This window comes from Puma concolor, chromosome D1, assembly GCF_028749965.1.
Source record: "Puma concolor isolate L17-30 chromosome D1, mPumCon1.1.hap2, whole genome shotgun sequence".
NCBI classification, from domain to species: domain Eukaryota; kingdom Metazoa; phylum Chordata; class Mammalia; order Carnivora; family Felidae; genus Puma; species Puma concolor.
In genome coordinates this window covers 534,198-548,089 of record NC_141676.1, presented here as the reverse complement: position 1 = coordinate 548,089, position 13,892 = coordinate 534,198, and the positions used below count along the sequence as shown (strand labels likewise).

Below are 13,892 nucleotides of genomic sequence, written 5' to 3'. Positions count from 1 at the left end.
GGGCCGCGGCCGGGCGGGCGCAGTGGCCGCGGCGGCCGGGAGGGGGAGCCGGAGCCCGCTTGCCGAGGGCCGGGGGCAGGGGGCGGAGCGCGCAGCGCCGAGCGGACGCGTCTCCGCGCCTCGGAGCAGCCGGGCGCGCGGCACGGCGGGGAGGCGAGCGCGGCGGCGGCGGCGGCAGAGCGCGCGGTGAGTGCCCGCCCGGCCTGTCCCTTCTGCGGCGTCCACCCGAGTGCGGCCCGGCTGCGGGGGCGAGGGGCGCCGAGGTGGCCGGGGTAGGTGACAGCTGCCCCGACAAGGCGCCTCCGGGGTTGGGGGGTGGGGTGTCCCGGGCCAGCGGATGCTCCGACCAGCTGCCGCCCGGGTGTGGGAGGCCGTGCGCGACCCCGGGCGGTGCCGGGCGCGCTCCCCGCGCACACGTGTCCCCACGGGGTGGGTACAGCTGGGGCTACTGCCCAAGCAGTAGAGGCCAGGCCGCGGGGGGGGGGGGAGGGGCGGGGGGGCATACACGTGGGACCCCCGCCGGACTTGTGTGGACACGTGCGTGGCTGGAGTCGCCATCGCCTGGTGGGGGCAGCGTGACCGCCCGGGCCCGGTCTGCATCCCCTCCAGAGGAAGGGACAGGGGGGCCTGAGCCGGCCTCTGAGCTGGAGTCCGCAGCCCCCAACCCAAGCCTCCTTTGTCTGCGGATTGGGGCCCCTCTGACAGGATAGAAAGCACCCCCTCCAACGGGGACGGGACTAGCGGGGGGGGGGGGGTTGAATGGGGAGCCTGCGGCCAGTGCCAGACTGAGCGTCACCCCCATCGCCTTTCGTGGGGGTAGGGGAGCTCCGCGGCTTCCCGGGTGGGTCTGGAAGTAGCGGAATTATCCCGTTAATGGTCTCTGTGGGCAGCACCGGCCCCAGCCTGCTCAGGTCCTTAGTTTACCTGGCCGCACAAGTGGAGAAGGGGACAGTGAGGACGGACAGCCCTGGGCCTCAGGCCTGGCTCTGGAGGCCGGGTTTCTGTGGCAACAAGAGGGGCAGAGGGAAGGCCTCCCACAGCTGTCTCATAAGCAGGGGTGGGAACCACGGAGTGAGGACGGACAGAGGGGGTTTCGGGTCCACTGGACCCCTGGCCAGTCTCCCCAGGCAGAGCCCCTCCATGTCACGGCTGTCGGTTCAGCGACCGTCTTCCCTGTTCCATTCTGCAGCCTGTGGCTTGTGATGTGGGGCCCCAGGACTCACTCTCTTCTCAGGCTTGGGATCTCTGGGCCTGCCTCATTGCTCCCCTCCTCATCTTGACGGTCTGTCTGACTTCGGGACCCCCGTCACCCAGGTGTCCCTTCCCTTGGATGGGAGGTGGGATCTGGTGATGCTCCAGGAGGCAGGGCTCACTCAGTTCCCCAGAGGGCAGGGGTAGACCTCTGGGAGACCAGAGGGAGGACCCGGACCCTGCCCCTGACAGCCTAGGGCAGCAGAGAGCTGGCTGTGGCCAGCCTATACGTGGCGGGGTGGGGTGGGGGTGGGGAGGGAAGGGTCAGGCTGAAGTTCAGAGGTCACACCCTTATCTGTAGGATAGGGCCTGGGGAAGCAGGTCCTGAGGACTGAGGCCCTGGGTGTGTGCGTCGGGGGCCCTTGGCAGGGCAGAGGGCTCTGGGAGTGCCAGTCCTCTTGCCCTCTGGACCTGGCAGGTGAGTGGTCCTATGGGCGGCAGCCAGTGGCCTCTGGAGACCTAGCCACCCCTTCTCTGGTGTTTTTAGTAAACAGGTTCGTCTTCCTGTGCCCTAGGGTGAGGTTTCCACGAAACGTGTCTTCATCCAACATACACACAAGTTTCACAAAGAGGAGTGGGCACAGACTCCTCTCCCCATCCCCCTAGGGACCAGATATTCTCCATATCTGTGCCCAGGGTGCCTGGGCACAGAGAGCGCCCCATTCTCTGGGTCCCGGAGTCCTAGACAAATCCAGCCTGTGGGCTGCAGACGGAAAGCCACTGGGCAGCTGGGGTCGCGGCAGCCGTGGGCTGGGGTGCCTGTGGGCAGCTGGCTTGGCTTGGCCAGGTCGGCCTGAGTCAGGCCCACCGCCCCTTGGGCCGATCAAATCTCTGAGGCTGGCCCTGCCTCTCCGAAGCCGTCACACCCCTTCCCATCCCTTCTCCCAGGGCTGCGGGGAGCCTAGGCGCGCCCAAAGTGAAAGAGAAAGTCGCCCCCCCCAAGGCCGGCCCCGCCCCGCCCAGCGGCCAATCCGTGCCGCCGGCACCTCCCTCGGCCACTGGATCTCCTCTGTGAGCCCCGCGGGCTGGAGTCCTGGAGGAGCTGAGTGCCGTCCTCGGGGTGAGCGGGACTGGGGGCTTCGGAGGTGATGGGGCCGGAGGGCCGGGGACACGGGGGATGGCTGGCCTGGGAAAGCCGAGGTGAAGGTCACCAGTCCTCAGAGGGACCACGGGTGTGAGCCAGCCTTGTGACCCTGGGCGGCAGTGCTGCGGGTGGGGGCCCCGGCAGAGGCAGCGGGGCCGGCCCCAGGACTCTGGGGGGCCCCCCGACAGGAGGCTCCTGAGCTCGGCTCTGGCTTTCCTGCCCTGCGCCTAGTGAGAGGGGCCCTGTCTCCTCCAACCCCTAGGGTGGATGGGGGAACCAACCACATCGAGCCTCAGAGAGCCAGCCATCCCCTCCCAGCTGCCCCCTAGCCTGTGCCCCAAACACCCCTGAAGCTTCCGAAGCCCCGGTCTGTGTGTGTGTGTGTGTGTGTCCCCGTCCGTGTGTCTGGGAGAGAGATTCCTGGGAAGGGTGGACAGGAGGGTGGGTGCAGGGCTGGGGTGGGTGAGCATGGTGCTTGTCCGTGGGGAGGGGTCTGTCCTCAAGGAGCCATGGCAGTGGAGCCGGCTCCTGGCGTGGTGTCATCTACCTGGGTAGCTGTGAGCTGAGCTCGGGCTGGGGGGCTCCTCGGCGCCTCCAGCCCCATCCCGAAGAGGGCAGGCACCAGTCGCCGCTGCTCAAGGATGAGGGGGTCACCCGCAGTCCAGGGCTGAGACGCCCGGCCGGCCGGGAAATTGACTCCCGGAGAGGCGCCTGGCCCTTTAAAGGCAGAGTGCGCTCACGTGTGTGTTCAGTGTGCACGTGAGTGTGTGTGAGCGTGAGCGAGGCCAGCTGGGAGGACTCACAGGCGGGGGGGTGGCTGCGGGGAAAGCAGGTGGCCCTAGAGATGGGGCCACGGGTGGGTGAGGGGCTTGGTGACCCGGCACGAGAGCTGGGGAGGGCGCCTGGGGGGGAAGCTTACTTCCCTGATGTGCCTCTGTGTGGTCTGTTCCTCCCTCTGCTGATTCCTCACCCTCTTCTAGAAGAGAAGTGGTGGTTTTGAAATTCCCCAGAAAGTGGAGGACCGCCCCTCCCCCTCTGTCCCGCCCACCCTCTGCCGCCTCTACCTCGTCCATCCGTCTTCCACCGTCCACCTCTCCGGCTCCTACCTGGGCGCTCTCAGTTAAATGGCTGATAAGCAGATCAGGTCAGAACGCGACCCTGCCTTTGGCCTTGGCTCCACCCTACCCCGTGTGTCCTGACCTATGGCCGGGGAGGCCGCTCTCCTGACGCTCCCTCTGTTCTCAGTCTGCCAGCCAAGCTCATCAATGGCGGCATCGCCGGGCTGATCGGGGTCACCTGCGTGTTCCCCATCGACCTGGCCAAGACCAGGCTGCAGAACCAGCAGAATGGCCAGCGCGTGTACAGCAGCATGTGAGTGTGCGAGGGGGAGGGGGTGGGGGGGGAGTTCGTGAGGCTGCGGGGGCGGCGGGGGGGGGGGGGGGCGGGCAGTGCGGCGAGGCTCGGACTCCTAAGCCCTGCTCCTGCCTCCCTCACCCTGTTCCACAAAAGGGGAAACTGAGGGCAGGGCAGGCCTGGGGAGCTCTGTCGCTGGTCCCCAGCTCACCCCCTCCCCTTGGCTGCAGGTCTGACTGCCTCATCAAGACCGTCCGCTCGGAGGGCTACTTTGGCATGTACCGAGGTGAGGCCGGGGGTGGGGCAGGCGTGGGCAGAGGGGCCCGGCTGTAGGAGCTGGGAGGCAGGTGGCAGCACCAGGCAGGGCGGCACGCTTGGGCCAGGTGTGGGGGTGTGGACGTGACCCACGGGGGTCTGGGTGCTGGGCCAACGACACAGGGTGGGACCCGCGGGGAAGGGCAGTCCTCTGTGGCATCGCCCCCACCCCCACTGCCTGCCAGCATGGCAGGACACGGTGTCTCTACCATGGTGGCTGCAGCCTTGTCCCTCGTCTTCTGGGCAGGTGGGGCTCCATCTGTGCCGGGAGACGGGAGGGGGTGGGGGTGCTGCTGCAAAGCCGATTAGGAGACAATCCTCAGGCCTGGATCTGCCCAGACGCCGTTCAAGGGGCCCGCCGCTGCCTCCCCAGCAGCCCTGGCCCCAGCAGCGTGAGCACCTCGTCCTCCAGGGGAGGTGCTCCTCTGGGAGAAGGAGAAGAGAGCCTGGAGGAGGCACTGCCCCTGTCCCTGCCCGGTCCTGCCCCGCCTGGCACCAATGTGGGTGAGAGGGCAGGAGAAGCGGGCCAAGGAGTGACGGGGGCAGGGCTCTGCCAGCTGGGAGGCTAGTGCTGGCTGAGAGCCTCCCCAACCCCACAGGAGCCGCCGTGAACCTGACCCTCGTCACCCCGGAGAAGGCCATCAAGTTGGCCGCCAACGACTTCTTTCGATATCAGCTCTCCAAGGACGGGTGAGGGGCTGGGGGCCAAGGTTGTGAGGGGGAGGGGTGTGTGTCTCCCGACAAAGGACAAAAGCTCTGCCCTCCTGTGCCCCTCACCTTGACTCCCTCTCCGCCTCCTGCCCAGGGAGGGAAGCGGATGCTGAGTCAGTGGTGCTTAGGCCCCAGTGGTCCTGGCCCCCGGCCACTGTGAACTGCCCCTTGCGGGGTGGGATTTGGGAGGTGCTGACCAGCTCCCCTGTCACCCGAGGGTGGGACCGAAAGGGTGGCCCGTTGGGTACTTGAGACCCCCAGCTTTTCCAGGGCCGCGTGCGTGAGAACGGTCCTCCCACCTTCCCAGGCCCTGCTCGTGGGGCCAACTGTCTGTTGGGCTCGGTGCCAGGGCTGGAGGGCGCTGTACCCCCACGGGACTGCGTCCGCCTCTCCCACTCCCTGTACCCTTCACCCCCAGGGAGGCAGGGGCTTCAGCTTCTGCGCCTCGGGCCTTACTCCTTCCCCGCAGGCAGAAGCTGACCCTGTTTAAGGAGATGCTGGCGGGCTGTGGAGCTGGCACCTGCCAGGTGATTGTGACCACCCCCATGGAGATGCTGAAGATCCAGCTTCAGGACGCCGGCCGCCTCGGTGAGGGTGCAGGGCGGGGACGCAGAGCTGGGACGGGGGCAACAGCCAGGGCCCCGCTCCCGGCGCCCCACCCCCCCCTCGCAAGCAGGCCCATCCCTTCTCTCCCCAGCCGCCCAGAAGAAGATACTGGCTGCCCAGGCCCAGCTGTCGGCCCAAGGGGGCGCCCAGCCGTCCGTGGAGGCCACGGCCACCCCCCGGCCCACAGCCACCCAGCTGACCCGGGACCTGCTTCGGAGCCGGGGCATCGCCGGCCTCTACAAGGGACTGGGGGCCACACTGCTCAGGTCGGTGGGGGGGACGGTGAGGGTCAGGGGAGGAAGGAGGGAGGCCTGGCCACCGCGCACCCGCAGGTCACCAGCGTCCCTCCCTCCCCCCCCCCCCACAGGGACGTCCCCTTCTCCATCGTCTACTTCCCCCTCTTTGCCAACCTGAACCAGCTGGGCCGTCCGGCATCCGCGGAGAAGTCTCCTTTCTACGTGTCCTTCCTGGCTGGCTGTGTGGCTGGGAGCACGGCTGCCGTGGCTGTCAACCCCTGTGACGGTCAGTGCCGGGGCCACAGCTGGGGATGCAGGCCCAGGGGCGGGGTGGGTGGTGGGCAGGGCCCCACACTGACCTGCCCGACCCGCCTCTCCCCCCGCCCACCCCGCAGTGGTGAAGACCAGACTCCAGTCGCTGCAGCGCGGCGTCAACGAGGACACCTACACTGGGTTCCTGGACTGTGCCAGGTGGGAAGGCCCCGTGGGGGTGGGGTGGGGGGTGGGCCGGCCCCAGCCCTGACCGCCCCGTCCCCCACAGGAAGATCCTGAGGCACGAGGGCCCCTCGGCCTTCCTGAAGGGTGCCTACTGCCGTGCCCTGGTCATCGCCCCGCTGTTCGGCATCGCTCAAGTGGTCTACTTCCTGGGCATCGCCGAGACCCTGCTGGGGCTGCTGCAGCCACCCCAGCACTGAGCCCGGAGGCCACCCATGCCCTCCAGCCGCGTGGGACCAGAGCGGGGCCGGAGCCGGGTGGCCTGCCCAGGACTGAGCAAGAGGAAGTCTCTGTCTGCCTCTCCGCACATGGATGGGGGGGGAAGCAGAGGAGGGGCACAGGGTCCACGTGGGTGGTGCACACAGGGGCCCCCGAGGGGTCCTGCCTGCACGACCATTGGGATCAACGTCGTATTTATGTAGAAAGCGCAGAAATCTTTACATTCCTGGAGCCAGCCCCCGCCACAGCTCCGCCCCAGCCTGAACACCCCCAGGGACAGAGCTGGTCTCTGGGCTGGGGCCCCCAGGCCTGGGCTGGGCAAGCGGGACCCTACCCTCCAGTCTACCAGCTCTCGTCCCCGAGGCTTGGCCCCTAGTCTACAAAGGGGACCCCGCACAAACCTATTTATTAACTTGCTGAGCACAAGTGCTCTGTCCGTCCTTGTGTCCGTCCGTCCAGCCTCCCCTTGCCGTCGCCCTTCTCGCCTCAGCCCGGACTCCACATTGCCCCCCAGCCAGCCTTGCAGGAGGTCTCCTGCCCCCCCATATTGAGCCAGGAGTCCCAGGTGCAGGGGGGTCACTGGGTTCTGACTCCCAGGGCAAGCCCCCCCTACTCTACCGTGGGACCCAGCATCCCTCCCGGTGGGGCCTCTCAACCCCCACCCCAGGCTGGGGACCCATGGTGTATAAGGTCTGTGTGCATGTGAGAATGTTCTGGGGGGCAGATCGTGTCCACCAGCCCTCAACCGGCCTGGCCTCTCAGAGACGGGGCTGTGGCAGGGCCGCCGGCCTTACCCACGTGGCCAGGCAATGTGTGCGTGTTTGTGCCGTGTGCTCTAGGCTCCCCTCTGACCCCATCCAGGCATTTATTTTTCCAGCCTGGTTCTTGTTGCCTCTCAGCAGACCCTTCTTCAGAGACACCCCCCTGCCCCCCGCCCTGGGTCTGGGATCGGCCAGTGGGGAGGGCAGGCATGAGGACCAGTAGGAGCCTGGGGGTACCCACTTTATTTCTGGGGGCAGTACATGCCCCCTCAGCCCTCCCAGGGCCCACCCTACTCTCTGGGCCTCTTCTTAAGGCCCCTGACCACACTCCAGAAGTTCTGCCCTCCCGGGACCCCCCCTCTTTCATTGATGTTGTGAATTGAAGCCGGCCTGCCCCCCACCCCTGCTCCGCCCCACCCCAGGCCACGTGATTGTGTTGGTGATTGATCCTGATGTGCTGGTGCTGTGTACCCCCCCCCCCCCCGGGCTCCCTCCCCGGAGGCCCCTTCCCAGTGACACTACCTGGGGCTCAGGCCTGGGCCCCCCCCCACCGAGTTCACGGTTGTTCCTGGGAGCTGTCCTCTCCCACCACATCTGTACCTTGGAAGCTGCTGCTGCTGCTTACAGAATTATATTTTTTTCTTTTGAAGAGATTTAAGAAGTTGTAACTTTTTGTGTCTTGTCCTGTAAGAAGATAAATAAATATTCTAAGTAGATACCCTCTTCTCTGAGATCTGTTGGAACCGACTGGGGGAGGGCAGCCTTCTCTTTGGGACTGGCCTCCCTCCTGCAGACCTCCCTCTGTCCGCCCACCCGCTGACCGGCACCGGGCCTGGGCTAACCACCGGACTCCTGCTCTGGCTGGGTTGGGGGTGCGGGAAGGGCAGCGTCCACCCCTTGCTTTCCTGACTGCAAGCCGCCTTAGGGATCAAAGGCGGAGCTAGGTTTGGGGGCCCCGGGTGGCTGCGGGCGGGCGGAGCCGGCGGCGAGGTAGCCCCCGCCCCCTCGGCTCGCTGCGCTGAGAGCAGTGCATTGTGGGAAACTCCCAGTCCCCGCAGCCGCAGCCGCAGCCGCCGCCCGCCCGCCGCCGGCCCTGGTCCCGCGGAGAGCGCGCAGCGCCGAGGTGGGAGCACCGGGAGCAGCAGCGTAAGGCACCGGGGTCTCTGGGGCCGGGGCGGCCCCGCGGGGCAGATCGCGGGCTCTCGCCTTGAAGGTCACTGGGGGCGCGTGCGGGGCCCCTGGCTCGCTCCAGCCCGGCGGCTCCTGGGAGGGGGAGGGGGGTGACGTCAGTGTGAGACAAAAATAACGGGGTGGGGGTGGGGTGGGGAGGCAGACCACCTGCCCTTTGCAAACTTGGCGCCTAGCGGCTGGATGCCCATCCAGAACAGCAGGGCTTGCGGGGCCGCTGGAGCTCCCTGGGAAGTGGGCCAGCAGCTGGGCTGCTCTCAGGACACCCCCATCATGCTGTGACCTACAGGTGACCTTCAGGTGTGGTTAGTGTGCCTGGCCTGGGTGGAAAACCTGGGCTGCTGCTTCCCAGTGGGCGCCCTCTCCCTGTGCAGGTGGGGGTGGAGGCGGGAGGAGGGGCTGGGGGGTTCTAATCCTCACGGAGGAGAGGCAGACGGCTGGTGTCCAGGTCTTTGGGGAGAGCGGACTCGGGCCCAGCCCAGTGTCCCCGGTACCCCCAACTCAAACACTGAGGGTCTGGGCCAGGCCTCTCCTACAGCCCCGAGCCCCGATGCTCTGCCCTGGCCCAGATTTGAGGGTGCTGGGACTGACTGACGTGGTCTGTCCACTCCAGGCTCACACCAGGAAACCGCCCCCCTTGCCCTAGAGGCAGGCACAGCCTCAGACTCGGGAAGGACTCCCTGCCCTTGAACTGGAGCATGCGAAGCTGTCCTTGGGGTGGGTACCAGGGGCTGGGGAGGGGCGGATGCCTTCCAGGAGGCACAGGCCTGTCACTGCCTGTCTGACTGGCTTCTCCAGCCTCCTGGGGAGACACCTCAGGTGTGTTGCATCCCTGCTGTGGCAGCCTTGGGCCCACACCCACCCTGCTGGCACCAGAGAGCCCAGACTCTGGATTCCTGCCCTGCCCCCTCTCTACTTGGACCCAGTCTTCCTGAGACGGTATCTGGTTGGTTCTGCCCCAGGCGCACCCTAGCTGCCATGCCCTACTTTGACCACATACCCTCCTCGGGGCCGGGTGGGGTCTCACTTCCCCATCAAGGGCCTCCCTACCCTGGCGTCAGATGGAAACAGCACGTGTATGGGCAGGACCATTTTGCAAAGGAGGAAACTGAGGTCTCTGGCCGGTCTCCTCCGGCACCCCCAGCCTGTTCAGGGCCCAGAGGCTCTGCCTGTGTGGTTGGAGGGGCTTCTCAGGGAGTGGTCGGGGGGAGATGGAGAGCAAGCATCCAGAGCTGGGGGTTGGTCCGGAGAACTGGACAGGGTCTCTATGGGGGCAGGGTGGTAGGGGCTGAACAGGAGGGCTGAGTCTCTGTCCACAGCCTCATTGTGTCTCTCTCCAGGCCTAGATAATGCCCAGGAGTGAGCTGTCCTGAGCCGCTGTGGTCCAGCTACCTGCCTGTTCACGCACACCCCACGAAGCCTGCCAGCACCACCCGCCATGGAGTCCAGAGGGAAGTTGACCAGTAGCCCCAAGCCCGACACCAAGGCTCCCCAGGCCGCTGCTGAGGCCAGAGCCCCGCCAGCTGTGGATGGCAAAGCTCCCTCGGCTAAACCTGGGAAGAAGGAGGCTCAGGCAGAGAAGCAGGAGCCTCCAGCGGCCCCCACACCACCGACTGCCAAGAAGACCCCTGCCAAGGCAGACCCTACGCTTCTCAATAACCACAGCAACCTGAAGCCGGCCCCTGCAGCCCCCAGCAGCCCGGATGCAACCCCCGAGCCCAAGGGCCCCGGGGACGGCGCTGAGGAGGACGAAGCCCCCAGCGGGGGCTCAGGGGGCCGAGGCCCTTGCCCCTTTGAGAACTTGACCCCGTTCCTGGTGGCTGGGGGTGTGGCTGTGGCAGCCGCAGCCCTAATTCTTGGTGTGGCCTTCCTGGCCCGGAAAAAATGATGGCTGGTGCCCAGGTGGGGGCCCAGCCACTTCCTGTACAGACCTCAGGAATGTAGTGCATGCCGAGCTCACACACAGCTATGTATACATACGTACATACATGATATACATATATATACGCGTTTACCCCCACATACACGCAGAGGGAGAGAGCTGGACAGGTGAGCAATGGAAACCAGGCCCCCTCACTGGCCCCCCAGCACTTTCCCTTCCCAATCTCTGGGGCAGAAGGAGCCCAGGCTCCAGAGTTTACTGAGGAACACAAGACAGAGCTCCAGCTTGGGGCAGGGGTCTTGGCCGGGGGCAGTGGAAAGAGTGGACTGTGAGTGTGGCCCACCGCCTCTGGGCAGGTGCGTCCACAGCGGACCCACTCATGTGCGCCAGCTTGTGCCGAGAGGCCCCAGGGCCGGGTAGGGGTCTGGGACGGGCTCTGGCAAGGGCCCAGCCCGTGTGGAGACATTAAAGGGTACGGCTGTTTCACTCTCCCCATTTCTGCTCTTTGTTTGTAGCTGGGCAAGGTTGGGGGAGGTCCATCTGGGCGGAGCCGGTGCAGTGGGACCCCATTTCTGCCCTTTGTAGCTGGGCAGGGTTGGGGGGGGTGTTCCACCTGGGCAGGGCCAGAGTAGTGGGGCTGCCCTGAGTCAAATAGTAACAGGGGCAGACCTTCTATGCCACCCCTGCCCATCACCTGAACCCTGGCTGGGTGGACACACAGCCCAAAGGCCGGTCTGGGGAGGGGGGCTCCCATACTTCACCCGGCTTGTGCTCCAGGGGAGCCCCCGAGGCTGGGACTGCCTCACTTCCTGCCCTGAGCCTCCTCCTTGTCCTGGGGCCAGCTGGGAGCCTGGCGGGGAGGACGGGGATGGGGGCGCATGGAGGGGTCCCTCCCGCCTCTCCCAGCACCCTTTGATTCTAACAAGCGTATACATGCAATAACACAGGTAGAATAGAGCTGCTTGGTGGGTGATCAGCACCCACGTCCATCGCCCCTCTGTGCCTGCAGGGACACTGCTGTGCAGCCCCTCCTTAGCACATCTGGTCCCAGCTTGGCCCCTGGCACGGGGACAGTGGGCAGGCTCTGGAGGGTGGCCCTGGGCACTGCGGGAGCCCGACGTGTCCTTGCCTGGCCAGCCAACCACAGGAACCCCGGGCCTGAGTGGAGGCCAAGTCTGAAATAAACTGTATTGTTCAATGGCTGGGCTGGTGTCCTCACCTACATGGGGCCGGGGGAAGGCTTCCCATCCGGGGTGGGGGGTGGTCACATCCACACCAGCAGGCTTTCCAGGGAGGAATGGGGAGCTTCAGGTGGCCCTCACCGGCCCCTCCTGCCACCCCTATGCCTCTGATCCTGGGCCCTGCCCCACCTCAGGCACCCACAGCCAGGCCTCGCTGCCCGCCCTGACCCTAGATGGGCTCCTGCCCGCAGGCCTGGGCTGCCAGCCACGGTGCACAGGGCAGGGCTGGGACTGGAGCAGCGAGGACACGGGATGTGGCAGGGGACCTTGCTCCCCAGGCTGACCCTCTGGCCAGCGGGGCCGGTGGGGGGTGCTTTCTCCGCCACTCCCTGCAGTGAGCTCCCTGTCTGTGGGGGACACAGAGGACACCGTGGAGGTGGGCTTTCCCCTTCTTACTGCCCCGCTGCCCACAGCTCCCTGAGCCCACTCTGGCCAGACGTCCCACTGGACTGACCCCGGCTGTGGGCAAGGCTGCAGGCGCGTGGGCTGAGGGAGCTAGGTGCCACGGGCCCCAGAAGTGCTCCGGGGGGTCTGCCACCTTGGGCCCCTCCTGCCCCCAGCCTCGTGGAGCTGGCATGCCCGCCCTCCCAGGGTGCGCACCCCATCTGGGTGTCTGCTCCTCAGGCCCAGACAGGCCCTGAAAGCTTCCTCGGAGTGAAAACATCCAAAACAGACCTGACGGCCTCGCCCGGACACGCCCCCTCCGGGTCCAGGAACCTCCTTCTGACCTGGCTGCTCCGGCTACCCGGCCACATGGGGGCGCCTGCGGGGTGGACACTGCCCAGAGGTCCGGCCTCCTGCCCGGCGGCCCGAGGACGCCCTGGCTGCCCTCCGGCCACGCGGGGACACCCGCCACCCGTCTGCCGTCCAGTCCCCGCTGCCATTTTCTCCACTCTGTGGCTTGCTCCTTAAAAACAGACAAACCCCTCTGATATTTTAGAGGATTTTTGCAACGAGCAGAGGCGACCGTGAGGACGAGCCCGGAGTCCAGAGCTTGGCCTTTGACACAGATATCCCCCCGAGGCTGCCCATTGGATTCACCGGTTCACAGCACACTCAGGTGGTTTCCAAACGTTTGCAACTTCAGACACAGCAGAGATGAAAATCCTTGTAACTCCCCTTGTCCCATGTGTCCTGGGGTGGGACGTGTGTGATTCACGTAACATAAAATGTACCAATTCTTTTGTTTAAGTGTTTACCTTGAGAGAGCGCGACAGCAGGAGAAGGGGCAGAGACAGAGGGAGAGAGAGAATCCCAGGCAGGCTCCGCACTGTCAGGGCAGAGCCCGACTCAGGGGCTCAAACCCACGAACCGTGAGATCATGACCTGAGCTGAAACCAAGAGTCATCGCTTCACCGACTGAGCCACCCAGGTGCCCCTAAAAAGTACCGTCTTCTCCAACTCTAAGCGCGCAGCTCAGGGGCACTGAGCACGTTCACGCTGTTGTGCGGCCGTCCCCACCCTCCATCTCCAGAACTTTCCATCTTCCCAAACGGAAACTCTGTCCCCGTGAAACACGAACCCGCGGCCCCTCCCCCAGCCCTGGCGCCCACCGTCCGCTCTCCGTCTCCAGGAATCTGGAGACTCCAGGGGCCTCGTGTGAGGGGATCACACGTGAGCATCACGTCCCCGCGGGTCCATCCACGTGGTGGCAGGTGGCAGAGCCTCCGTCCTCATCAGGGCCGAGCGACAGTCCTGGGTGCCGACGGACCGCGTCCAGCCATTCGCCGTCGGTGGACGCGGCGTTGCTTCCACCTTCTCGCTGCTGTGCGTTAACGCTGCTCTGAACGTGGCCGCGCACAGACCTCTGCAAGGCCCCGCAGCCTCTTGTCTTGGATGTGAGGCGGCAGCGGGACCGCTGGGTCACGGGGGGGGGGGGGGGGGGGAGGGGGGGTTGCGTCTTGAACCCCACCGCTCCATCTGGTGCCTGGGGGCCGGCAGGCCGTGACAGCACTGTTCCCCTCTGCACCGCGACCGGGGGTGGGGTGAAACACTCCAGCCCAAATGAGGCAAACTGCCCTCTTCTGGTGGTTTCTATTGGCACTGATCTGACGTACTCCTCTTCACAAAGTCCTTGGCCAGTTGGGTCTCCCCTTGTGTGATTTTTCCTGTTGGCGCCGTTTGCCCGTTTTTCTGGTACATGGAACGCCTTCCTCTCATCTGCCTGGGGGACTTCTGTAGGTGTGTTGCGTACGAAGCCTGTGCCACACTGCAAACGTCTTTACTCGGCGGCCGGCTTACCTCTGGCCGGGTCTCCTGAGTGCAGAGCTTCTGAAGCCTGAGTCGATCCCTCGTAACCACTGTGCCCTTCACCGCATATGCTCACGGATCTCGGTTAGGAGGAAGGACACTTGCTTATCGCCCGCTAATATTCTCGGCATTTGCTGGTGTTTAGCAAATGCCATTTCTCGGGGCGCCTGGGTGGCTCAGCCAGTGAAGGGTATGACTTCGGCTCAGGTCATGGTCTCACGGTCCGTGGGTTCGAGCCCCGTGTCCGCTCTGTGCTGACAGCTCAGAGCCTGGATCCTGCTTTGGATTCTGTGTCTCCCT

General features: G+C 65.8%; 2 protein-coding genes across 6 annotated transcripts; both read left to right on the top strand.

Moving 5' to 3' along the window:
- Window positions 1–88: 88 nt before the first annotated feature.
- SLC25A22 (solute carrier family 25 member 22) lies at window positions 89–7,747 on the top strand. Of its 2 annotated transcripts, XM_086676523.1 has the most exons (11): window positions 89–186; window positions 2,140–2,311; window positions 3,316–3,479; window positions 3,581–3,706; window positions 3,919–3,974; window positions 4,603–4,693; window positions 5,184–5,302; window positions 5,412–5,586; window positions 5,688–5,842; window positions 5,952–6,027; window positions 6,098–7,747. In XM_086676523.1, exons 3-11 carry the CDS (start codon window positions 3,460–3,462, stop codon window positions 6,249–6,251), a joined length of 972 nt encoding a protein of 323 aa, XP_086532649.1. In that variant the 5' UTR covers window positions 89–186; window positions 2,140–2,311; window positions 3,316–3,459; the 3' UTR covers window positions 6,252–7,747. The 2 variants fall into 2 exon arrangements, with proteins under 2 accessions (XP_086532649.1, XP_086532651.1); XM_086676525.1 differs by lacking the exon at window positions 3,316–3,479 and having other exon boundaries at window positions 90–186.
- Window positions 7,748–8,046: 299 nt separating this feature from the next.
- On the top strand, window positions 8,047–10,592 carry CEND1 (cell cycle exit and neuronal differentiation 1). Of its 4 annotated transcripts, none has more exons than XM_086676526.1 (2): window positions 8,047–8,177; window positions 9,560–10,592. In XM_086676526.1, exon 2 carries the CDS (start codon window positions 9,658–9,660, stop codon window positions 10,105–10,107), a length of 450 nt encoding a protein of 149 aa, XP_086532652.1. In that variant the 5' UTR covers window positions 8,047–8,177; window positions 9,560–9,657; the 3' UTR covers window positions 10,108–10,592. The 4 variants fall into 4 exon arrangements, with proteins under 4 accessions (XP_086532652.1, XP_086532653.1, XP_086532654.1 ...); XM_086676527.1 differs by having other exon boundaries at window positions 8,055–8,154; XM_086676528.1 differs by lacking the exon at window positions 8,047–8,177 and adding an exon at window positions 8,415–8,519.
- Window positions 10,593–13,892: the final 3,300 nt, after the last annotated feature.